At 33.9% G+C, this 27,881-nt stretch overlaps 1 protein-coding gene across 1 annotated transcript in view; it reads right to left on the bottom strand.

Moving 5' to 3' along the window:
• Window positions 1-564: 564 nt before the first annotated feature.
• Window positions 565-27,881, bottom strand: part of LOC111044345 — a 30,493-nt gene continuing 3,176 nt past the window's right edge. Inside the window, exons 2-9 of the mRNA XM_022329459.2 lie at window positions 15,460-15,886; window positions 14,019-14,192; window positions 10,792-10,912; window positions 9,987-10,259; window positions 9,122-9,228; window positions 7,452-7,623; window positions 6,032-6,111; window positions 565-5,617 (exon numbers count right to left, since the gene is read on the bottom strand). Coding sequence (XP_022185151.2) covers window positions 6,034-6,111; window positions 7,452-7,623; window positions 9,122-9,228; window positions 9,987-10,259; window positions 10,792-10,912; window positions 14,019-14,192; window positions 15,460-15,886 — 1,352 coding nt within the window. The 3' untranslated portion in view covers window positions 565-5,617; window positions 6,032-6,033. The remainder of the gene's footprint in view (window positions 5,618-6,031; window positions 6,112-7,451; window positions 7,624-9,121; window positions 9,229-9,986; window positions 10,260-10,791; window positions 10,913-14,018; window positions 14,193-15,459; window positions 15,887-27,881) is intronic.

Below are 27,881 nucleotides of genomic sequence, written 5' to 3'. Positions count from 1 at the left end.
CTACCGAGTATAATTCACCAAATAATGTAAATTTCAATATTTTCTCAGATTATAGATTGCAGTGAGTACCGTGTAATGAGTAATGAGTAATTATAGTGCAATGAGTATGAATAGATATTAAATTAGGAAATTGCTGTATCCACCCCTGTTCCGGTTGGGAAAATCCTTAATTAATTAAACCGAGAATGAATATCATTTGATATTATTTTTGACATACTATTATTTCTTTGACTCCTCAAAGAAAAGAATAATATAGAAAACTCAGTGAATTGATCACTGATGGTTGCATTGATTTGGAGTCTAACATTATATTTTTTTCTTTTTTTGTGTAGTTGGGAAGTTGATATTGTGGTAATTATTCATATTAAATAAAAATACCGAGAAATTGTCAAAAACCACAAATTTATTGATACTTAGAAAGACCGGTTTCGGTTGTTACACCATTGTTAATCTCTGATAAACTATTTTATCACAACAACCGAAACCGGTCTTTCTAAGTATCAATAAATCTATGGTTTTTGACAATTTCTCAGTATTTTTATTCAATAACATTATAAAATATAAAATAAAAATAGGTTATCGAACTTGATCTCAGTGATCCATAAAATATGTCTGTATAGGAGAGAATAGAATTATTACAAAGTGATAGTTGTAAGTATTCACCCCATGATCATCAGATCCAAGAAAATGAGTACAGTCTTGGAGACATGGAGTTTTCAGTCCAAAATGAGGATTTATGAAGATTGATTGATTTCTACTATGACGTGCTCGTACTCTCTAGGAGTGCTTTTCACTTCAGTACTCCTGAAGAGTACTGTTCAAGATAATATTTTTTGTATTTGGATGAAAGCACCGAAGTCCCTGAAACAGAAACATGTAATTACCGGTATTGAATACTTGAATCGAACAATTCCAATATAAATGTTATTTATTTTTTAGAGATACCGGTATTTAAAAGTTTTTCAATTCAATATACTGGTACCCCTTTTTATAAATATAAAGGGTACTTATGCAATGCATTTAAAAATATGCAGGCCTATATACTGCAAATATTTTTTGTTGTTGCTGATAATGCTCATATAAGCTCTTGGGTAATGGGATGAGTGCGTGGGTAATTGAGAAAATCAAACGTCCTGATCTGAGGAAAGTGAAGTTTCTAGTCAAATCAAATATAAGAGATGCAATAGGACTGATACAAGAGATGCAATGATATGAGAGACCGCTATTGATCAAAATTATGATCTAGCTATTCCAGCTGATAAGTGACAAACACACAACCACAAGACTGATTGAAGAAGTACCAACTGCAAGAATTGGTGACAAGTGATTAGATACAGAGCAAGATTTCACGGAAGATTGAATTACCAATATTGTGATGCCAAGAATAGGCTAACAACTGGACAAATCCCACCAGCTGAGCTCTGGGCAGAACACTTCAACCATAATGCAAAGAATAGAAACCCTATACATGCCAAATACATAGATCAACATAATAATTACTTAATTTGTAACTTTACATATTCATACTCATTGCACTATCTGAGAAAATATTGAAGTTCACATCATTTGGTGAATTATACTCGATAGTTGAGCTGTCATTTCCATATTAAAAGATACTGATCTCACGTATTGGTTCCATATTCTTGTGAAACTGGACAAACTTCTCAGATTGAAGATTGCAGATTTTGATACGTTTTCTTTAGATGAACTGTTTCTCAACATACGTTTTTGCTTCAGAGTTTCAGATATCTAGTTGAAATATTATTGGATTTGATCAAAATCTTCAATCTTTGAGAAGTTTGTACAGTCTACAAACTTCTCAAAGATTGAGGGTTCTGGTCCAGCTGAACTCTGGGCAGAACACCTCAACCGAAATGTCAAGACTAGAAACCCAATCTATACCACATACTTAGATCAGCATTTGGCAGTATGCAAAGTCAAATAAGGTTTATTCTGAATCCAGATAAAATCTTAGGCATTGAATTAGGAAAGTTGAACGCTCCACGTTGTGGTTTCAAAATAAGCAGGACTTTTCTCAAGCAACACAAGACTAATTAATGAGCGACAGAGCAAATGCGATTTTTCAAGGTCAGACAATGTGACCGCTACAAGCGTCCAACTTTTCGAAGACTGCGAGACATCAAATATTATTGAGATTGACTTCTCCCAGCATCAAACTCTCTCTTCACCACTGAAGAGTACCATATACAGACTGTTCATATGCAGACTGCCAATGAAACAGTCATTGAAAATGAGAAGGCTGTACTGAAACTGGGAAATTGACTTTGTGATTTGAAAACATAGATGAAAAAAGAATAATAGAAACTTTCAAAGAAAGACAATACGGAAGAATACTCGGTTATCCCTGTCACAACCTGGAATGACACCACCGCTAGTTGTAGAGACTGAAATTGATAAAAAGAATGGCTGGATGATGCGAGGAACTTTAAGTTTGTTGCCCGGAACCTGGGATTGGACTTTGGGGGGGGGGTGGACTCAACTGCCATATGCAGATTGAATTTAAGAAGAAAGGGGGAAGATGTAATATACCAGATGTTATGCAAAACACATGATATAAATTAGTTATAATATTATATAGTTTGTTGATTTGGGATTACTCTCTCTCTCCTACATGTTATGATGAAGATTACACACGTTAAATACTCAATCTTGATATTTATTTTATTCTAATATTCTACATGGCCTTATTTTCAAATGATAGTTCTTCACGTTTATTGTAATATGGTAGTAATTCTTTACTTACATTTGCATCTGTTGTCCAACCACTTCAGAGATAGTTTGAAAATTTTGCAAGTGTTGTGTCATGTTTTGTTGTTGCTTCTTGTAAGCTTTTTGTTGATAATGGTATATCTTGAGATCGAAGGTGGAAAAGATGTGTCTTTTGTTGGAACTTATTTAGTTTTTCTTGTAAGATTCCAGTTCTTCAGTTCTGGCTGCTCGGGAATGGCGGCAACCATGACGGGAGAGGCACCGTAGGGAGGGTACTGGCCGGGGGGGACTTGCGGCATGTAGTAGTCGCTAGTCGCCGGCAGCCGGGGGCGGCACAAAATATGGTGGGGCGACATGGAAATCGGCGATGATGTGGTCGTGTCGTTGTTCAACGAAGGCATTTGTTGCGTGTACATCATAGGATTCTGCATGCTTACATCATCGGTGTGTCCAACCACTTCAGAGATAGTTTGAAAATTTTGCAAGTGTTGTGTCATGTTTTGTTGTTGCTTCTTGTAAGCTTTTTGTTGATAATGATATATCTTGAGATCGAAGGTGGAAAAGATGTGTCTATTGTTGGAACTTATTTAGTTTTTCTTGTACGGTTCCAATTCTTCAGCTCCGGCTGCTCGGGAATGGCGGCAACCATGACGGGAGGGGCACCGTATGGAGGGTACTGGCCGGGGGGGGGGGCATGTAGTAGTCGCAGCAGTACCAATTTTTGTCCAATCCGATTTCTACATGTCCAACATCAAGAGTTTTCGAGGCAACTACATCGCCGCCTCCCATGCCTACGCAGTTTTACATGTCGAATAATGGAATACCTTACCATTTTAAAAATGGGACTGCCTTCTTCCAGCCTCCCCAACTCCAGGCTACTCCTATGCGTATCGCAGCAGAAATGTATCCAGGTGCTGCATACATGCCTGCTCAAACGCCCCAGGCGTACGCACCGATGATGTAAGCATGCAGAATCCGATCATGTACACGCAACAAATGGCTTCGTTGAACAACGACACGACCACACCATCGCCGATTTCCATGTCGCCACACGGCACCCCACCATATTTTGTGCCGCCCCCGGCTGCCGGCGACTAGCGACTACTACATGCCGCAAGTCCCCCCCGGCCAATACCCTCCCTATGGTGCCCCTCCCGTCATGGTTGCCGCCATTCCCGAGCAGCCAGAACTGAAGAATTGGAATCTTACAAGAAAAACTAAATAAGTTCCAACAATCTTTTCCACGTATCTTTGCTTACATCATCGGTGCGTCCGCCTGGGGCGTTTGAGCAGGCATGTATGCAGCACCTGGATACATTTCTGCTGCGACGCGCATAGGAGCGGCCTGAAGTTGGGAAGGCTGAGAGAAGGCAGTCCCATTTTTAAAATGGTAAGGTATTCCATTATTCGACATGTAAAACTGCGTAGGCATGGGAGGCGGCGATGTAGTTGCCTCGAAAACTCTAGCTGGGAACGCCTGTTTTATAATTGCGGGAGCAATGTTCAATCTTTTTTATTTAAGCATCAACATCTGATTGCAGACGCTTGGCTTCTTCATCAGTTTCAAAAGTTAAAACCCAGTTTTTTTACTGAGCATATTTCAGAACATATTTCAATGTTGTTTATGGGGGTCGGATGCATAGAATCAAAAACTATCTTGAATGGTTGCAATCCGAGATTCTCAAGTAGTGAGTATCGCTTTTTGTCTTCGTTTTTGATGTTTCCATTTCGTAGGAAAATCTAGAATCTTTCGTGCCAATAAATCCAATCTTCGGTTGTTCCGTCAAATGGTTGACATTTGCTGTGACTTTTATTCACCGACTGCTCCATGTAGAATATTAGAATAAAATAAATATCAAGATTGAGTATTTAACGTGTGTAATCTTCATCATAACATGTAGGAGAGAGAGAAAGAGAGAGAGAGTAATTCCAAATCAACAAACTATATAATATTATAACTAATTTATATCATGTGTTTTGCATAACATCTGGTATACTACACTAGGATTGATAGTAGTGGAGATATATAGAGGAGAATAGTTACGAATATTTACGAAAAGTGTTGGAGTGGGTGATACGACCTTAGTCCACTGAATAATACCACCAAGTTGTAGGAGGAATGAGTGTGCACTGTGCACTACTCTCTCATCACTACTCTCTCACCAATTCGTCCGTGATAGCGACTAAATATCACTTTCAAGTAAATAAACGCTTATAAAATGTAACCCGGTAAACTAATTCATAAATGAGTGTCTTGAAAAACAAGAAAGGGTACTAGTGTATCGAATTGAAAAACTTTTCTATAAAAATAAACACAAAATGTGGAACATGCATGACTATTTGTTTTATATCTAAACTATTGAGTGGCTTTAAAACTATTTCTATAACACAATAATTCTATAAACAATGATTGTCTTTATATTTTGGGTTATCAACGGGTATTTTGTTCAAATTTTTGATTCAACCATCGCTTGCATTATTTATCAATAGTTTCAGTTGAACCTAGTTTCTCAACATTATTTAAATGTTTATTGAGACATATGGAATGGAATCCTTAATATTTTTCTATTATGAAGGTTTTACTATCTCAATAATACCACAGTATATGAAAATCAAAAAAGTTGATTTTTTTAAAATTAACTTGTTTGATGCTTCATTATAACATGGCTACCAATATTAATTATTAAAATATCACTTGAAACCAAGAGCAATTACAGAAAATGTTAATTCTCTCCCTGTAAAAATATTTCAATTAAATTATTAATCCACCAGGATCAGTTTACATCGAAGAAAAGTTTCTTCTATTTTATGGAAAAAATATATTATGGCAGAACGAATACGTGACAATTTTCTATCGGGTTGACCAGTGTGGAAGAAGTAGAGCTCCCTGTAAGAAACAGAGAGTATAATTCATCATTTTAATATGATATAACAGATTTAATATAAAACATAGAGTTTATAATCACTAAATTATTAAAAAAATCTATTTTGCAGATCATGAATTTTTAAAGCATCTCCGAACTATATAATTGATTGAATTGCTAATGAAAATAGTTTTGTTACACTATATGATCAGATAGAACGATGTTACAGAATGATAAATGGGAAACATGGGAAAAGGTTTTTGAGAAAACCTTAAAACAGTATTCAATCAACATCTGCAAATATCTCATAAAGATCCCTTCCGGGCTCCTAAAGCTGAAAAAAAACAGTTTTTTTACTTATTTTAAATAATTTTACAGCTTCAATTTGATAATCTTAATTTGGGAAAAAATTCATAATTGAATGGAGAAAAACTTACGGTCAATTTTTCTGGATCATGCTTTCCCAAACGTCGATCATGGAGCTTCGTTTGATGGCTTGTTTGCTCTTCTCAGTATGCTGAAGAAAAAAAATAATTCTTTCAAAAAATATAATTGATCCTGACATGACACATATTATGTAGAATTATTGTTTTTCAATAGCTATAAAAATGTTGCATATAAAAATTCAATCCAGGACCTTCAATCCATACTTCCTTATCATAATTGAAAACAATATTTAGCAATATTATTTTCTCTCGTAAGCTAAACAGAGAAAAATTATCAGTTGAAGAAAAATGTATAGCTTTAATTGGAGTAGGCAACACTGTGGATATAATACACACCCAAACACTAAGCCCATGGTTTTTTATATTTGTAACATTTTATTTGTTTCGTAAATCTTTGTAATTTTGTTTTGTCTTGTTTTGTGTGTTTTTAATAAATGATAATAAATTGAAAAATAATTGAAATTGAATACAGTAACAGGGATTTCCTGGAAAAAAACTATTGGGCGATGGATTCATTGATATTCTTCAAATTATAATATTTCCTGAAAAATCATAATCTTTAAAATTGAAAACAGTTTTAATTTTGTCACATCAACATTATTCTATTAAATTCGTTGACAGAACTGCAAACGCATACATCATCTTCAGCTGTACTGCAGTTCATATTCAACAAATTTTATAGTTTTATACCCTTGAAGGGTTAAAGCTGGGCTAATCATTAGCCAAAGCTAAAGACTTCCATATTAAAAAAACGGGACTTTATCACTTAAACGGGGCTAACCACTTCTTTTAAACCCAGACAGTTAAATATTTCATATAACAATGAGTAATTGGTTTATTATTTTATATATTTGCTCAAAATATAGACATGCCAATCGTATTATATTCTTTCTGATATACTGGTATTTTGTATGTGAGATACTAAAGCGTATACATATAAAACACCACAATATAACAATAAAATCAACGTATTGACAAACAGAATTATAAAATAAACACTTATTTCTTGTTGACTAGGAACAATAAAATTATATACATTAACAAAAATAGGATTTGGACAAGAAAAACAACTAAATTCAAACATAAAAAGTGATACCTCAGTATCTCATTATCAATAAAATTGTATACAATACCGGTACCTAAAAATAGAATTTGGACAAAAAAATGTAGATAGAAGTAGGTATAGTTGATAGAATCAAGAGGGCAGGATTCGATTCCTGCACGGATAGCATATTTTTGTATAAAAGGTAGCGTTTATCGAATCTCCTTCAGATAGCTACTTACTTATTCTGTCGTAAATATTTGCAGTAGCGGATGTCTTAAGAATATTTTATGAAATAAATTAGGAATTTTGATCTATCAATAGCCTAATTGAAAACAATTGAATTCAATAATAGAAAGCAATAAATACCTGATTAGGTTCTTCGGAGTGTAAAAGGTTGGGAATGCTCAGAGCAGATCGCAAAACGCCCATTTTAGGCACTTCTGTTTCTTTTTCTCTTCCTTTACTTTCATCCAAGATTTTAGGCTCATCATCGAAGCACGCCAGAAGGTTTGGTTGAGATCGGGCCATTTGCTGCTTCCTAATTGAGGAATTTCAAATTAGAATTAAAAATAATAAGTAATGTAATGATGTTTCTATAAACATTCATTAAATAATATATATTGATGTTGGCTCGATAACTTGTCTTCACTACATGTTGTCAGAAAGGTAAACGAACAGTCTACAAAGAGGAAGAAGGAGAAAGAAAGAACAATCTCAGGCGATAACAATGGCAAGGAAATGGAATGTGAAAATATATAAATAAATTAGCTTAAAGATGAAATTCGTACACAAAAACGGAAAAGGAAACTTATTTCTAGCAAATTATTTTAATGTCTTCACTACAATAGTTACATTTGAAAATGATCAGGTAATCAACAAAATCGCATTTTTTCATTGTAACAGAATAGAGCAGTGGAGATTTTCTAGTTTCTTTATTGGTAGTTGTAAGCTGAGTTTGAAAGAAAATTAACATGAGTGATCAATGAAATAGAAGTGTCTTTTAATATTGAAATCGACTTATTATTCATAGGTAGCCTACCAATTATTACTTTGAATTACCTAGATACAGTCGACAGTATGCAAAAGAATTGTATATCTCTGGATACACGTAGGCTTTTTATACAGTAAAATATATTTAATATAATCAAAATAATATTTATGATGATATAGTTCCCAAAAAAATATTGGAATAACTAATACAAAGCACCAGATTTTCAGCATTCAGAATCGAAATAAAATAATGGTTTGTTATGTTGGTAAAAACCGACAAGTTTTATTGGAATAAAAAATATCATAGACTATACAAAGAAATACATAGACATACTAGAAGTACAAAGTGAAGTTAACTTTGCCCTATTTTTTTGGCACAGCTGGTATAATCTTTACTAATGCAAATTGATAAAAGATGTCTCTAGTTTTCGGTTTCAATTCCATGATTACTCAAATCCCCTGTTGTCAATGTTTGGCATAGCAGAAGGTGATTTACAGCATTCAACTTTGGATTCTCGTTTATTAATAATAGTTATTACCATCAATATTAAATATCAACAGGCATTAACATTTTTAATGTCTCGGCTAGCATACTCAATTTGTTTGTTGTAAGAGAGTTCAAATCGCTCCGCCCGCAATATTTTTTGCAATATTTTCACAGTATTTTTCTAGCTAGGACAATTTAATTCCATATTAAAGTGATGTTCACTAACGTTATACAAGAAATCATGTATGTAAAGGAAAATCCAAAATTTATTTCTACGAAATATTCAAGTGCTATTGAGATGTATGAATATAATTATAGGCATTCGTATATTCATTATAATAGTAAATAGAGAGGAAAAATTACTAAAAATACTTAAATTCAAAGTTATGAATAAAATAAATCTTTCTCTGAAGCTATAGCATAAGGAGAAGAATTACATGAGGAACCAGAGCGATCAGCCAATAGATATTAAGACTTGAACTGTCCACACTGTTATGCAATACATTCACTGTAAACTATCACAAGCATCCCCATTTGAGGATTTTGGAATTTATCTTACCTGAGTTCTTCCTCACGTTTCCTCATCTCTTTGAGCTCAACTTGTATTTTATCCTCAGCAGAAACATACCCTGGCCTCACACCCAGTAAGGATAAATCTTTTTTCTCCTGAAAAAAAAATCATTTTAATAGTAATAATATTAACCAGATAATTATATTTCTGATTGACCCTTCTCTAAAACATATTTGAACATAGATAGTCAACATCTAACTTGATCTAAACATGTCATTTCATTCTTTATATTTTCTGGTTTGAATAATATATTGTTAATCATGATTTGTGACTGTTGAAATGAACAAATCAATATTGAATGAATAAATTAAAATGTGAATAGGATATTCAAGAGGTATGAAGTCAATTAGCATAATTTTACCTCATTAAACAGTGGAGCACGAACGAGATTCACCTGAGTGAACGATTTTGACCATTTTTACATGTTCTGTATGGAACCTACGTTTTTGTAGATGTCGTCCGAGCCCATAGATAAGAGAAGACATGAAGAAAGAAGAAGGGCACATAGAACACATAATAAATCGTCATAAACTTGATCTTTTGTGAGTAATTTCATATAAAATTGATTTGTATGCATAGTTTTTACTCTTAAGACCGCTGAAATTTGGAACGCCTGAACACTTCTGTGTAAGCACAGACACGCCTTTATTCAGGAATAAATAATCCTGTGAGAATACAAGATCGATTTCTCAAAAAATCGCTCAAGTTAAAACTTCAAATTAATAATAAAATGGTTTTAATGATTTGATTTGGTTTCAGATTTTTGAACTGCTTATCGATATTGATAATCGACGAAAAAAATACTTGTTAATTGAATTTCATCTTGAAAATTTGGAATTTATCATTGACGTACCGGTGGTTGAATTGGTTGAGGTGACTGTACAGGAATGAACGTTGCAGATAGTCTTCCTCGGGACGCAATGAACCGTTTCATCAGCCCTTTCTGTTTAGGGTTGGGAGAGAATATTTTTGGTATCGCTCCTTTCGTACTGGGTGCTTGCCTACTAGCTCCAACAATGACTGACTCTTTGCGGAACACTACTGGCACTCTCCTCTCAACTGGACTATCATTTTGGTCGCTCGAATTACTCCTCTCAGCTGTTAGCACTATCTTATTGCTCTTTTCCTGCAAAAAACCAACAGATCTTATCAGTTGAGCTTATGTCATGTCTAAATGTCATATCTCATCTCTAAATGAGCTTATCTCATTTTTCAGCACATTACATCCAAAAATTTTCATACGTTTTATTTTTAGACTGAATCGATAACTGGATACATTCACTTACTTATTAGCAACGATACTTTAATTTAATATTTTCAGATCTATCAATGAAGATACAACTGGTATTTCTTGGGGTAATAGACACCAACTGATTATTAATAATTTTAACATACACAGTAAAGTGTAAATCGTAACTGGTTTAAACCATTAGATATTATAAACTGGTATAGAATGTATGATGTTTTTAAATCTATCAATAAGATATTATTCAAGCTATTTTTGTTTGTTGTAATTACTTTTGAACCGATTGTCACTGTTGAAAATGATCGCTAGCCGATCGAAAGTACTCCAGTCAGTAATAGTAAACAAATTTGATTATAAATATGAACATTTTTCATGCTGAAAAGTACCGTAAGATTAAAGTTTCGCATATTACCTGAACTAGAGGTTCTTTGGGTTTCACTTCTATAATCGGTTCTCCTTTACTTCTGCGAAGTTCGTCTTCTCTCTCTTTGCTTAATCTGATCTCTCGCTCGATTGGTGTTTCTTTCGCATTCCTGATACCACAAAAGAATACAATAATCATTCAAGAGCCAGGATTAAGGTACTATCAACTTATCCTAGTTGCTTCAAGTATCAATTGTTTTCAATTCATTTGAGATTAAAACTGTTGATTACCCCGAAATTAATTGAGTTTGATGCTTTAAAGTTAAGCCATTAAGGTGATTCATGTATGATGTGATTCACAAATACCATAGCCACCTCTAATACAAGGCCCCGGCCTACGATATTGCAACGTTGCAGTGTAGGCCTAGAATCTAATACATGATTGGTGAAAAAGATCAGCTGATATTTTTTAAAATCTTTTTCACCAATTATGTATTATAATTGGATATATTATTATATATTCTATATATATTCTATATTATTATATAGATTCTAGGCCTACACTGCAACGTTGCAATATCGTAGGCCGGGGCCTTGTATTAGAGGTGGCTATGCAAATACTCTACTAGTGTGAATATTGAGAGGGTATTATAGTAGTTTTTTGTGTGTCTTGATATCTTCTTCTTCTTCAGGTTATTGAACTGAAATGAAATAAAACTGAAATGATCTTTGATTTCTACTATGAATTTTTAGTGCGGGAATCAAACATGCCTTGACGATTGAATTTGCTAACTTGTCAAAATTAAAGCAATTCTCGTGCATTTTCCAAGTATCATTTTCAATTTCATGTCGAAATATTTGGGATTATATGAACATTGACCTTTATGAAGCTTTGGCTGTTCCACAGTTCCACTGAAAGTTGGGCTCAACGCTCATGGAGGGAAGATAATGTTAGTGAAAAAGCCACAGTTGAAATTGATAGGTAACCGGGAAAATATGTAATAGTGAACACGCTCCGGCTCTCTGAATGGGTCTGCTTCCCATATATAGCTTCACATATAGTCGGTTTCAATACAATCCAGTTTGATATTTTCAAGGATGCATGTAAAAATTATTAGTGAACATAGTTGTGAAATTATAATATGTATCACAGATGAGAAATTAATTTAAAGTTTGGTAGGATGTCTGTGTGAATTCGTGAGTTGTGTGTCTTATGGTGTATAATTGTGAAATTCAGATGTTGATTTTTTCCTTATGGTGACTGCCAATCGTTTTTTAGCTCAAAAATTCAGTTTCATAGAATGACCGAGGCCCAAATTCAAATGCCAGCAAGTTGGCAAATTGTAGAAATGAAAATTTAATATAGACTACATTTTTGTCCTAAAGCTGTGTTGAATCTGATAGCTGAATAACTTTGTTTTTGTTTGAAATTTTGAGATGTGATTTTGATTAACGATTTTTTTTTTTTTTGAGAAGCTCAATAAACCTGAAGTTGAATTATTATAACAATATTTTTTTTCATTGGAGCTCCTAGCTCGTAGTTACTAGTTGCTAAAATATAGGTGACAATTAAATTTATGAGAATATGTGCATTTGAATGAACAAATCCAATAAGCTTCCCACCAATCAAGGATTCAAATATATATTAAATAGAAGTATTATTTCAATAAATATAATAGAAGAGAAGAAGCACCCCTTCGATTACAATGATGGCTGCAGTGGTATAGACTGCAAGAATGTCTATCGAACCATTTGTTTTGTTTATATTCTAAAGATGAGATTTTAGTTTGGATAACTAAGTCATGGTTACAATAATACTAAGAGGGAATAGATATTTCAGATATTCTCATGTTAAAAAAGCATATGCATGATGTACAGACAATTATTTATGATTTACACTTGAAAATATAATTATGTATTAATTTGACGACGTTCAACTGTGTGCTTGTGTAATAGAAAGTGCACTGTGTTGAATGAATTGAATATTTATCTAAATGGGTCTTGAAGAGTTAAAACTAGTAGGTTTACAATAAAATAAAGGGTACTTGATCGTTTCAATTGTGTTTTGATAATCAGTAGTCCTAAAAAGAAAAGTGAATAAGAATGATGAAGACGAGGTACAGTGATTATTATTCCAGTATAATTATAGTTTATTGAAATTTGTTCAATTTTAAGATAAATTTAAACAAGTTATATTATTGTGAAAATATTGGGTAATTATTTTTACAGTATTTACTATTTACAGTATTATCTATTATAGTTGCATTTGTTGAAATTTCCAAACTATCAAACCTAAATCTGTTAATATTAAATATTATTTATCATACAAGATTCATCGTCTCTATGTTGTTATTTGTTTATTTATTTTGGGGATTTATGTTTCTATCATGATTGCGTGTGTTAAATATCCAAACTATTTACATCTGTTTATATCAAATATTATTAACCATATAAGATTCATTTTCTCTATGTTGTTATTTGATTATTTTTTTCGAGGATTTATGTTTTTAGGGTATTACTTTTACATTGTTACTACTCGATAAATTGGCGTGAATTCACAACTAATTTGTATGAGCTAAAGGCTCTTGAACAGATAAAATTATTATTTATTATTGTTGAATAGTGGGAGTATTTTCAATAGATGTTGTTCTGGAATCTTAAGTGGAATAAAAATATTCAACAATAAAGTTTTCAAGAATAAAATATTAAGACTTGGATAGAGCTAAAAATTATTTTTTCAACCAAGTCAATACTTTTCGTTATGTATTCACAAGCCAATACTGAAAGTTTCGAATAAATTTTATAGATAATTGAATGATTCCCAGGAAAACTGTTACAAGCACCATTTCTCAAATTTTATATTTTAAGGAACGTTTATCCATAAAATAATCGAGTACTCAAATTTTGGCGCTTGTAACGTTTTTCCTGGAAGCCATTCAATTATTTATTCAACATTAACTAAACCAATCAAATGTGCTTCATAAGCGTTTACTCAATCAGGAATATGTTATTATTAATCATCATAATAATTATTTTAGTACAAAAAATCATATTATTTATTGCTTGTAAAATATATTCATCTTTTGAACTTATATTAAAAAAAAATTCTATTGAACAGTTTAGAAAATTGTATTTATTGTACTCAAGTTTTAAAATGCCAAGATTATATTCTAATCAAAGTAGACATTCACATTCTTCTACCTTTCAAATGGCAAGTTACCGTATTTGTTTTGAAATCAATGTCCACATTAAATATGATAAATTTGTGTTTTTTACCTTAAAAATTGAGATGTATTGACTTGGTCGGGTTCATCTAATGGTTTAACAGTGACTTGGCGTCTGCGTGCACCGGATTCACCCAAAGACCCATACCCTGAACCGGATGCTGAGCTATGACCGGAACTCATCGAATCCAGAGATCTTGTACGATGGTGATGGTATATACTCAATCTGAAATCGGATTTGGAAATTAGAATATCATTTATACGAACAATTAGCTTTCAGTAGTTAATTAATTGTGTATGCTAAATGTGGTATAGCTTTCACGTCCACCAAATACTAGGCTTACATAAACTTGAAATCAAATAAGTATTATTTGAAAATTCAAAAACTCGTGGGTTATTATCGCTATCATATATAGAAGATTTATATTGAAATTCTTCAACTGGAAGTCGACAACGTAGCAAATGTTTTGTGAGCGATATGATTCAATATTCAAGAAATACAATGAATAATATTGAGCCCAATATATATGTAATGCAATATGTATAGATCTATTAACACTGCATATTATAACAAAGATAATCACTTCACATCACATCGTAGATGTGTTTTTAGAATCCTTAGTTCGACTGATACCCATACCCCATACTTAGTTAACTACAGTATGCACGCCAACGAAAAATTCATAGAATCATCATTCTTGTTTGATTAAATAGTTTTTCAATTGATTGGATTTGAAAACTACGTAACAGAAAAAAATGTTAAAATAGCTCGTTACGTAAACTAAGTTTGTTTTATAAGAATTTTGGGATATTTAAACTTCATCAAATACTTATCCAAAGTTCATGGAAACTGAGCTTCCCTAGAACCCGAAAAATATTGATGTGTGCATTTGAAAAAACGAGTTAACTTTTAAAATAAAAGTGACTTGAACAAGTCCTAGTGTATTTAATTGTTACAGTGCAGCTGTCGAGCTGTGTTTCAAGCAGGGCTTAGCCCTATCCTTTGAATGGAGAAAAATATTTTTTTTTATAATTTTTACAAGAATAAGACCAAGAGAAAAAAAAACTAAGTAGGATAATCCTTGTACTATTTCTCTCCAAAATTTAGATAACATTTTAAAAGTCCGAAATACTACTTGATTTGCTAATTTATTAGATTATTTACTCTCCGTTATTCTGTCTCTCTATGCCCTTTTTATTCTTCATTGGTGCACTGCAATTTAACCTGGTACTCATCATGAAATTGTTTTCTAGTTAGGCTACCTTTAATGTCATATTTTATACGTAATACTGCAAATCTATGTTTCTGATTTTTATTTTTTTTTATATCTAACTCATATTGCATATAAATATTTATTGCGAGTGTATCAATCTATTTATGTCCATCTTATTTTATCTCTCTTCACAAACAAAGACGTTTCTGGCGCAGTGACCTGAGCACAATTTGCATAACTCGTTTGCAGCTTACATATTGATAAAAAAGTATAACTTACCCATCCTCCAAGCTGTGATCCTCTTTATCTTCACTGCCGTACTCCGAATGGTTTCCATCATCCGTGTTAGTGAGAGACAAACTACATCCTAACAGATCCGGACTCTCGGTGGGAGTACGAGGTTGAGTTGCACTGTCCGAAATATTCTGCGACGGTTTTTGAAATTTTGATCGCGACTGCTGGTGTTCCAGTTCTCTCTCCTTCTGCAGCTGAATTTCTCTTTCGATGAGCGAGCTCTTGATCTTCGGAGGTGCATTGTCTGACGGTGGGAACCTCTTGAGTATACTGCAATCGCGACTAGTGCTTGGCGAAATTGATTTCTTTTTGCTGTTCGTATCTGTCTGTTCGGAGTTGGCGGTCATCAGTTGCTCCCAGTAGCATTTCGTTTTCTGCTTGTTCTCTATTATTGAGTCGTTTACGATTTCACCTGTAATTGAAATAGAATATTAATAGAATTACAGTAGACCTATTCGTCGCATTGATTCAACAACGATTTTTAATTGATGCAATCAGGAGGATACATAATTATAAAAACACCTCACTCACATGGGATACTTTTTAACAAATTAATAAAAACAATATAAAAATCTTGAAGCACCCTTTATTTAAAAAAAAATTAAAATAGTTCAACAAATAGTTTCGACCCCAACTTAGGTCATTTTCAAGTTGAAATGTAGAAAATAGATAAACAAGTTGTTACTATTATAATATGAACATATTGTTATTTTCATAAGATTAATTTATTTCTTATTCATCATTTTTGGTTGAAGTTATTAAATTAATAAGTATAAAATAATTGCATAAAATATGAGATATCAAGAAAATATTTTTCCGGAATATTTACTCTTCGAAACTCGATTGTCATTTCCATGACTAGTCTTTAAAAATCCAAACCTGAATGGAAAATTCAACTCTATAAATTTTCTTTCAATTCACAATAAATGGAGATCGAAAAACGATCAACTTCTAAGAACTGGTTTTTATAAAATTCAATTTTATTTTCGAAACTCGCAACTAATGAAACATGGATGGGTGAACTATGTCATTACAACAAAAATGTTCTTATTAAAAAAGACACAAGTCTGAAGTTTGAAAAATGTATATTGCATCATTCGTCCTAACTACTCAATCATTAATAATGTGTAGAACGGAAAATTTTTGGGCTTTGCCTGAAATTTAAATAAATAAAAATTGATAGAATACATTTTTTATGGAAGGCTCAGTGGTAAGCCCATACATAAAATGTCAATAAGGTGTTCATTTGAATGTAGGGTTCTTCGAATTTCGGGTTATGCGCCACTCTAGTGGCGCAAGTCTAATAACGCAGCGCTCTGCGTTGTAGCATGGCTGAAGTAACTTAAGGCCTCAAGGGAATTTTCCTAGAGTACCATATGAGTGAAAAGTGTAGGTTGGGTGATAACAGTGAGGTAAATTTCAAAAAGGAAGAACAAGAGTGAGAAGTTTACTGGAAAAAACAAGGAGCAGTGGTTAGAGAGAAAAGTGAAAAAGGAACAGAGAAAATTATGAGGAGGAAGAAGATCCAGCACCAAATAGTAGGTCTAACCGTGGAAAGTGCGAGGAGTGGAAACCAAGGAGCATGAGAAAGGTGCAAGAATGATACAGATGAGAACAAAATAACGTTACAGTAAGAAGGAAAAAACAAGGTGCAAGCAAAGGTAGGAGCGAGAGGAAGACTAACTAAAAAAGAAGTAGTGAGAAGCTGGTTAGAAACACGAAGCCGGATGAGGAAAAAAGATACTGAAGAATGGTGAAGATAGCAAGGTGTCTTAAAAATACGTTTATTTCTGAAGTAAAACGCATGAGTAGGTAACACGTTTACAAACCGGTCTTAAATTTTGTGAAAACCGAGCGAGGTGCGTTCCAGCTATAGTAGCAACGGCAAATCAGGGCTCTGCTGCTGATGCTGACATAACGGCCAGAGGCTAACTGGCTAACTGGCTAACTCGGAAGAGAGTGCTTCATTCCAGAGTCGGAAGTGCCATGCATTATGTAGGTGAAGAAGTGATCGACTAACGACTAACAGTAGATGAGTGATGTGTGAGCGCCTATACTCTAATTTTGAAAACTTCCGAATTGCTATAACCAGAGAGTATAAAATTCACACTATTACATTCTATACTCTCTGGCTGTAACACATATAAGATATGATTAACTTATTATAACAACATTGACAACATTCAAGTTATATTAATTTGTTTCAATAGAATACTTATGCTCGATACGATAAGTTGGAAGTTAAAATTTAGAGTATATGCATTGAATTCAATAAGAATTCCATCACATTAGCCGAAATATGGTGATTAGATGTAAGAAATTAATTCTGTCACTACAAATCATTAAGTACCCCCACTGTTCTCTCTGTTCCCAAAAAATGATACGAGAGAATGTTGCAGGTGGTACTTGTAAGCGAGTGGTGTGATCAACATGCTATTCGATTAAATTCAATTCAATTTTATTCACGATTGAATAATATAGTACGTAAAAATATAAATTATTGAATTATACATGTAAAATGAAAATGCATAATAACTATATAAAATAACCAAAGTAAATGAATAATAAATATAAGGAGGTCGTCCTCCTTGGACAAAAGAAGAAATTTTTCAAGAAATCAAAAAGAATAGATAAAACAAAATTAGGTTCTGAAACTCACCAGTTATGGAAATCGCTATGATATCGCTGTATAGGGTCCTCACTATCCGCAAAGATACATCCCTCACATTCAATAATTTGTGCTGTAGCGAATACAGCACAAATTGTTGAAAGTGAGGGATGCAGCGTTGACGATAGTGCTTCGTCCAAGTCTGTGAGATGAATGGTGAGTTTACTAGTTTCTCCTACTACTTATAGCTTATTTTTCAGGCCATTTCAACCAAACAAAGTTGCCTAAATCTGTTACCAAAATATAATTGGAAAGGTTATCAGGTTTTTACTTGCTCAAGGCTGTTGAAAATGTTGTGATGTTGACTACTCTGCGCCTATTCGCATAAAATAGTTTTATATAGGCCTACCATACAACTTTCACTTGTTTACAACACAGAAACCATGATGTTCTCATAGTAAAAAATTATGAAATCAATTAAGGTTTTGGCAGGGCCGCATTTGAACATTTTTTCCCTTTAGGTACTATTTAGAGTGCCACGCCCATAAAAAATCACACACATGTGCAAAAACTTTATGAAATCAACCACCCATCAGCGCTGATACAATTTGTAATATTTTCCAGCTTCCAAAACTATTTTGAGGATTCTTGAAGTTTAAAATTTAATTTTCATATCAAAATAATTTTTCTTATTTCTCAATAAAAACTATTATTGTCTTTTTTTCTTTAGGGCTGCTTTTGATTTGAATAAAATAAAAATATAAATCTCAGTACCCTTTTTAATTATTTTATCACAATATATTTCGAACATTAAAGCCAGATTTTTCATCACTTGAAAATGGCTTTAACGTCCGAAACATGTTGTAATAAAATAATTAAAAAAGGTACTGAGATTCAACTATTATTGAATGTTTGATAGGTCAAATATTTGTTGGGACAGTCCACTGTGAGATTTACTTTTTTAGCGACTCTATAATACTCACCAGCCTGACGTACAAGGTACAAGTTTTCTTCTCTAAATATCACTCTTAAGTCCAAATTATTTATTTTATACTTCTTCATTATTTTGTTGACTGATCTTATTATTTCAGTTTATATGACTTCCACAATACTGAGAACTGTTTGTTTGTAAAGCTTCAATAATTACTTTGTATCAACCTATTTGGTTGTATTTAGTAGTCTATTGCAGAGATAATGATCTGATTACGTTACGCCGCCAATTTTCTAGATGCAACCCACACGACACTCGATGCAGATATTATGCTAGAATTGAACTATGTATTGGATAGATTGAAGATTGATGGATGAGATTGGATGAAGATCATGTACTAAGATGAGGATGAGATTGATAAATTCTATAATAAATAAAACCTTGTCATATTGTTATAGAATATAAGCCTATTATAGTTCAACCTTCATCTCATACTAAGAGGGGAAAAATTCAAACTCTTGGGTTAATTCCAACAATGGCTGTTATTGTGGAGGGAACACAATAAGCTCCGGTTGATGTGTGGGGTTCTTTGAACCTTTGGATCCTTGAATCCATCCCTTCAAACATAACATAACATAACAGTGCTGTACAATAGTCAACAGATCGCTTCACAGATGCATTCCAGTTCACATTGCATCGTAACTGTATAAAATTATCAACCAATTTTGAAATGTACGCAAATTGACAGGTTTCTTGCTACCAATGTATAGCCTTAGTAGGAACTTGTGAATTATTAGCTACTGAATCATTCAAGTGGAATGATTTATTTTAATTAGTCTAATTGAATTAAAATTTGAGCTAATACATTGAATGGAAAAATAGTAAGATGAGGTGGTCAATATGGCAGCTACGTGGTGATGATTCTTGGATTTTTTATCGTGGTTCATAGGAACCTAATAAGCCTATGCTTGTGCATGGGTAATGAAATGAGCATTGATAAGATATATACGATTATACTCCTAAATTATATACTCCCGGGTTCGAATCCCAGCCCGGGCAAGATATTTTTCTCGGGTCATTCCCGTGTTTCGGATGGACACGTTAAGTCGTCGGTCCCGGCTACCTAAAAAGCAGTCGTTAGGTCATGTCAGAGGCCCTGAAATTGATCAGTTGCGACCTGAAAACTCTGACACCAGACCTGAGCCAGCCAGGTCACACGATATTATTATTATTTTATACTCCTAAATCAAAGTATAGTATTTCTTGAATCCATTTATCAATCTGATTAGTGTTTAGCTGTAATACCAGTAATTTTATTGAGTTTGATGAAAAGAGTTAGGTAGTTTATTGATGGGGGATTTGCTGTATAATAAAAAATTAAAATTATGTTATTAAATAGTGAAATTTGATAAGGCGACTCCAGTAATTCAAATTAATAATCGTCATAAAATATTCACGGAAATGCTAATTGATTGTTGAATTAAATGCAATGAGCTATTGGAATGGTTGTGCAATCGGAATATACCAAAAGAGGTATTAAAAAAAGTGTATTTATTTTCATACGTACACTATAGCCTACTTGGCGTAGTAACTTGAATGGCCTACTTGTCAGCAAGACGTCTCTGGCCTTCTAAAGCAGGTAGCTCTAGCTCTAAATCAAGGTAAATAATGCAACTGATAAAGCAAAAAATGCAACAATTGAGCTAGCATTTCTACAGAAGTGAAGACACTCTTGTATAACAATAACAACGGTAGCATTCAATTTTATTTTTTTGGAACTTGTACAAATAATAGGATTTTGCAACATTTGAATGGGTCAACGCATTACGTAGGTAATGTTTGATCATTGAAACTCGACTATCTTGCTTTAACGATGAGAATTACAACTGGAAACGTAAAATAGTAGCAGAAGAAGCAATGTAGTTTTTCAAAGTGGAACGTTTCTTTTGTCTATGTAGTGGTCTATGGGCCACTATAGCTGTATTTTGTTGTGTTGTAATTCTTCATTTTTTTCTTCGATACAAGGATAAGACTCATCAATTTATTAATAAACTATCAATTTTATTTTATTTTTGAACTATCAATTTTTCAATAGACTGCGGTCGTCTATCATCTCTTCGTGAATCATTCCTGAGATGAACAAAAACAGTTAGAAAAAACGAGAAAATTGAACAAAAGGGAGATGAGCATAGAAAAAGAAAAAAACTAAAAAGGAGAAGAGAAAAATAATAGGAAAGAATAAGTAGAATGAGAAAATAAGTAGGATGAGAGAGACGAAGAAATGAGTATAATGAGAAGAGGAAGAGAAAGAAGAAGGGGAAGAACAATAACAAGAAAAATATCAAGAATAAGATCAAGAGAAGAGGAAAAGAATAAAGATGAAATAAATAGAAATAGAAGATGAAATGAAATAAATAGAAGATAGACTCTTTGAATATTAAAATATTAGTAGATTGGTATTACCGTATTTATTAGAAACAAAAATTTGTTTCAAAAAAATATTTCTTTCGATGAAAAATGTATTTGATATTCCATTACAAGATGAATGAATTACTCTTTGCACGAAAGTCAAGTTTTCTATCTATCTTTCCATTATGGAAGAATATTTCCATTCTACAATTCTTGTTTCAATGTACAGTAAATTATGTAATAAAACATAATTTGAATGTTTTTCGATCATTTATTCGATAGATTGAAGCCGATACAAAATTATGTTTTCATGTTTATCACTGACCGCCATTAGTGCACCAGTTGGGCACATTCTATTGCAGAACATATGTGGAACAAAAGGTTTATTTCTCTTTGTTTCTTTAGTGACGGATTGAAACCTTCACAAAATTCTGATTTTCATGTCCTAGCGTAATAAATAAAAATATGTAAACGTTCTCTGTTCCTAGCTATCATAAATCTCTCACAGACAACAGCAATGGTGGTTCACCTTGATATCGTGTCAATTTCTGTCGGATTTATTGACACACTTTGCACGGCATTTCAATGATGTAGGCTAAAATATTGTACAGGAAGATTGACAATCATGAGCATTGAATTCACTATCCACGAGCCAAGTGGAAAACACTGCTCAAATTTAGCTAACTTATCACAAAGGTTATCTGACTCAACAAAACTGATAACAACACCACTTGAAATTTCTCATTTATAACAACATTATTTTTACTCGAAAGGAGAGAAGATTCATACTCTCCTAAAATATGAAATATTTTGTATACTTTCAAGTATTTTTAGATTCTCTCTCTCCCTATGACAGTCATTTTCTATACTAATTCTATCTTATGTGGTAGTAGTATATGATATACTGGAATTATTGGGTACAGAACGTTCAACAAAGCATTTCCGAAATTACAGTTATCATGAACATTTGAATATTCAGCTGTGAATAGCAAATAGTGAGTAGGTTTTTGATTTTGTATTAAAATTTGTAAAATAAGTGCAATATTTCTAAAGTTTTCAATTTATTGTGATACATTCTGTGATTCATTTAGAGTATAAAATCAACCTTCAAAATTCAAAATTTTAAATCATCATTCCTGGACCGAAAATCAAGTAACGAAGCAGTGTGTGATTACATAACCTTATCTTTTGGACAACATTAACATTTTATCAAAATGTTTGGAGAGAAATAGTACAAGCTCAGCCTAGTTTTCCCTCCAATGTCATAATTGTATTATTATTATAGTATTTTATACAATAAATGAATAAATAAAATTTCCTATTGTTTTAGCTAGAACAATAAACTCAGAAGGCGTTTGTAACACTGAGTCAATCTGTATAGAGAACCTGTTGAATTACTCAATTTATACACGTATTTAGAACTAAAATAATCAAATTTTCAATAGCAAAAAATATTACTCATCGTATATTAGTTGTTTCCTCAATGCTAATTGAACCATTGTTTGTAAAATGTAGGCCTACTGTAACTTCAATTACAATTCGTAGTCCATGACCATGGCCACAAAGAATTGAAGAGTTGATAAAAATAATTATTCAAAGTTTCTATGAAAGGATATTTGTAACACGTGCATGGTCAAGCTCAGTATACGAACGTATATTTAAGTAAATAAACAAAATAGCTACAGTTCTCTTAGAATTAATTCCTAAGAACTATGAAACCTCGATATAGTATACCCCTTTATAGTTTATTTTCTCTGAAGCTCTTTGAAACATCCATTATAGTTTTCAACCTTGATATAGTGAAGTCCGATTTAGTACAAGACCTCGTAATAGTAGCGGTCCCTTGAGATAGGCCTATACTACATCAAGGTTTCACTGTACTTCGGAATTAATTCCATAAGAACTGTAGCTATTTCGTTTAGACGACTATCAAATTTGCAGTTAAAAGTTTCCTGAACTGGTAAAACTAGTTACCTAAAAGCAAGAAGTTTCAATAAAATTTATGATAGTAGTTTCCTAATAGCACCTAGATTTGAAAAACGGAAGCTGTTGGTGTGTGTGTGTGTGTGTGTGTGTTTGTGTGTAGAAGCTGGGCCACGATTGGGATGGGTGATGGGAGATGGCAGAGAAGAGTGGATGGGACACTTTCATCAGTACAGTTACAGTTATGTATATATATGTCTAACTGGAAACAAGGAAAGAAAGGACGATCGTCGGACATAAAAATTGGTCCATCTGAGAGCGTTTATCTAGAGATCTGAGAACGCTTTCTATTTGGAAGACACATTTTTCTTCGATGACAGATCGAAAGGAGACTGTAACAGCACGAGACACATTTTCCACAATTTTCTTAATAGAAACGTGGCAATTTCCTTGGGAATTCAAGGATTCTTGATCGGCCTACTACTTTTATGACTCACGGAATTTATTTCTGCCAGATGATCTAGATACCTTATTACTATTCGCCAACTACTGTTTACCTGGTTTGTATTCATTACATACAATTCTGACACATGCTGGCATGGAGCCTGATGAATTGTGAGCACATTTCGAGCTAGTTTCGAGTTTGTAACTCTAACTTTGTTTTTCGTGATGTGATGAAATTATTTGACAGTGAGTCATATAATAAAGGTGCTATATTCTTCTATTCGTTTGTCAGCAATTAATATGTGACTTCAGTTACAATGACTCGTAGGGAATAAAATAATTTTAACACCACACTTGGCATAACCGGTATAGTTTAGAAGTGTTTCTATCAAGTTCGAAACCTACGTTTTTTGAATTAAATCATAAAAACCACGTGATTCATGACGAATTACTAACTTGGAGTCAAAAGGTACAGAACATCAAACTAGGACAAAATGAAACAACTTTTCGAATTTCAAACCATAAATATAGTAATCACTATGAATTTTCGAAAAATAACTTAGGGGCTTATTTAAATATATATTAAGCAGTAATAGATATTAAGCAGTATTATGATGGATCGATAAATAATGTTTGTATGGTTCCTTGATATTTGAAAAAGTTATATATAACTATTATTTAACGAAAATCCTAAATAAATGCTGTACATCACCCCGACGACTTCTGCTACTGCAGACATTGACAACAGGGTTAACAGCTAGATGGAAATTCGATGATAACTACTATCCAAAAATTAGTTGCCAGCCCGGGAATCGAACCCGGTACCTCCCAATTGCTAGTCAGGAATGCTTACCCTTACACCAAACTGACAATCTCTGGATAGCAGCGCTCATTTTATACCAGGTTGGCCGCTATGGCTTCGTATAAAATGAGCGCTGCTATCCAGAGATTGTCAGTTTGGTGTAAGGGTAAGCATTCCTGACTAGCAATTGGGAGGTACCGGGTTCGATTCCCGGGCTGGCAACTAATTTTTGGATAGTAGTTCTCATCGAATTTCCATCTAGCTGTTAACCCTGTTGTCAATGTCTGCAGTAGCAGAAGTCGTCGGGGTGATGTACAGCATTTATTTAGGATTTTCGTTAAATAATAGTTATATATTAATTAGCATTTGAATAAATGCATTCTCTATTTAATTCCACCTGTAAAGTTATTTATTCTGACTCGAACAAAACTTTTATTCCTTCTTCGTGAAAAAACGTTCAACAATGATTTAAGTATATGTACCGTATTACTAAAAAATCAATCGAGAAGGGTTAAAAATATAATTGCTTGTAGTTTTTCCATTCAAGTAACAACAAAAAACTTATTTTTTATGCATTGTTCAATTTTATCCATCGATGACTTGATTACAACTCTTTTTTCAAGTTTGTTGCTTGTTTTTTGTTTTGTTAAAAAAGTACAATAGCTTCATAATCTGGGAAATAACGTTTACTGGCATGTTGAAATAATTATGTCTAAAATCATAATGCAATCCAAAACAAAGATTAAGCGTTACATTAGTAACAAGAACTACCACGATAAGAAGTGACTGAGCTATAATTTTAGATATTAGCTAGTAATGCCATATAGATAACAGAAAATAAATGCTTCACTAAATTATTTTCATTGTTTCTCTCTGATGGTCATTCGTCAGGTTTTATTGTATTCTCATTAACTCAATCTCTCTCACTCCTTCACTCTCTCTTTTTTCTTTCTCTCTTTATTCTTTTTATTTCCCTCACTAACTCTCTCTCTCTCTCTTTCTCTCATTCTCTCTCTTTCTCTCACTCTCTCTCTCTATTTCTCTCTCTCTCTCTCTCTCTCTCATTCTTTCTTTCTCTCTCTCTCTCTCCTCTCTCTCTCTCTCTCTCTCTCTCTCTCTCTCTCTCTACCGTATCTTACCGTATATGTATTGACAGCAACGATTGAAAACTATTTTGTTGCAAGAGCAGTAGAAAAAATTAATTAGATAAGTTGGAAAAAGCACAATAATAGAAATTAAATAGTGATAAGCAAAAAACGTTAAGAGTGAATAATATTGCCTGAAACTAGTACTAAAGTGAATATTATAGCCTATCATTAACTCCTACCCTTTTAGCGATTGCTTCATATATAATAATCAACATCACACATGTTGGCTAACATGTTATGTTGGATGTTGGAATATTAAAAACATCCAGTGAGAATTCATAAATTCTACGAAAATAAATTGCAAAATCTACATCAACTCGCTACCTTCAAGCATTCTTCAGAAAATTTTCTTCATACATTTCATTTATTCTAATCTTCTCCGTCGCCCTCATCATTTTCATATATGTAAACGCTCTTGCAGGGGAAACATTTTTATGACGAATTAGTTCTGTCCTGAAATGTATTAGCTGGTTTTTTTACTCACTGTTAGGCTATTCCATGATTTTCAACCACTCAGTAAATTACTAATTATATCAGGTTTGTAAAAAATCTTATTAGCTGGTTTCTTATGTCATGTTATTCCATGATACCAGGCCTCTGATTGAATAAGTTCTAAGCTGATTAATCGAATACTAGCAAGATTGCATTGGACAGGTGTCCCGAGTTCTCATCGTCTGTCTTCCAAGTGACTACGTGAGAAAACTCACGGTTTTCATGGTGGAGGGAAAAGCCGCCAACCAAGAGGAAACAGAACACACGGTGTGACTCCGTCCCTGGGAACAGCCTGGCCTACGGTCAGATGAAGGCTCCAGACTATGGGATGTGGACTATCTGTCTCTGGGAGTAGCTAGGCATACTGAAGACTCTGGCGGAGTTTCGGGTTTATCCAGTGGGGGGGGGGGTGGTCCAGACTATGGGAAACAGTATACCCCCACCTCTGTAAGTAGGAGGCGTGTGAAATAGCCCATACTGTAGGATTCATGGGGAACAACTTCGTCTCTGGAAGTAGCATCATATAGCATCATAGTATGTCAAAAAACCCTCCACTGGTCTCTATTTCCGAAACGCTCATGTACCCTTGAGCGCCTGTTCGGTGGACGTGCGAGCGCCTATCTTGGAGACGTACATACAGTTGGGGACAAGGAGTATTTTTTCAGGTTGTAGACAGGTTAAGCACGGAGCACACTTAAGACGCGCCGCGCGGCGCCGCGCAGCCGTGGAATTATTCCGGTTGAATACTTTTCATGTAAATAAGTTAGAATAAGCACACTGAAGGCACGCCGCGCAGCCGTAGACGCCGCGGAATTATTCCGCTGCCGGAACTTTTGGGAGAATACGAAGCGGAATTTTTCCTCTGTGGCTGCGCGCCGCGGCCATAGGCTGTCAGAAAACGGCTGCGCAGCGCGGCGCGGCGCGGCGCGCTCCCAATGTGCTTTGAGCAAAAACGGCGTCTCCAGTGTGCTCCGTGCTTCAACAGACAAGGCGGCGCGGCGAGGTGCAGCACGCCTCTGTGCTTTGTGCTTTGTGCTTTGTGCCAGTGTGCTCTGTGCTTTAGAGGATACGTCCGGGCCTTATAAGTCCCACGTACCGCCGGAACTGCAGCAGTGCCACGTCTGGGATGACTGGTTGGTTCCTCTGTGATAGTTGCCTACCGACTTAACAGTGCCGTTGGATATTAGCTCGCGCGTCACACCTCACGGGATATGCGCATAGCAGGTGCCCATTTGGAGGAGCGGAATTAACGAGTGTATTGCCAAACTGACTGTATTCACAAAGATCATCAGTATGAGATAGAAAGGATTGGGGGTTTAGTGAGGTCTACGTTAAAATGGCAGTATTCGACTGATGTAGCATTGATGTTACTATCCTTTCTATTTTTCCACAGAGCGGATAACGCTATCATTTTCTAGCTCCACAAAGTTGCCAGTTTGTTTTTAAACCATGTAGGAATATAATATATGCATGCATAAGAACATGCGAATGTCAGCAGATGAAAGAAGAAGACTGATTAGAAACTTGAAAATAGAAGACGATTGTGAAGTGGAAGGCGTCAGCGAGTTTAAATACTTGGAAGTAACACTGACAGCTGATAATAAACCTATTCATGAAATCTCCACTCGAATTATGATGGGCAATCGAGCA

The sequence above is a fragment of the Nilaparvata lugens genome, chromosome X (assembly GCF_014356525.2).
Source record: "Nilaparvata lugens isolate BPH chromosome X, ASM1435652v1, whole genome shotgun sequence".
NCBI classification, from domain to species: Eukaryota; Metazoa; Arthropoda; class Insecta; order Hemiptera; family Delphacidae; genus Nilaparvata; species Nilaparvata lugens.
Note: the sequence above shows the minus strand (reverse complement) of the source record. Positions and strands in the feature narration are given on the sequence as shown.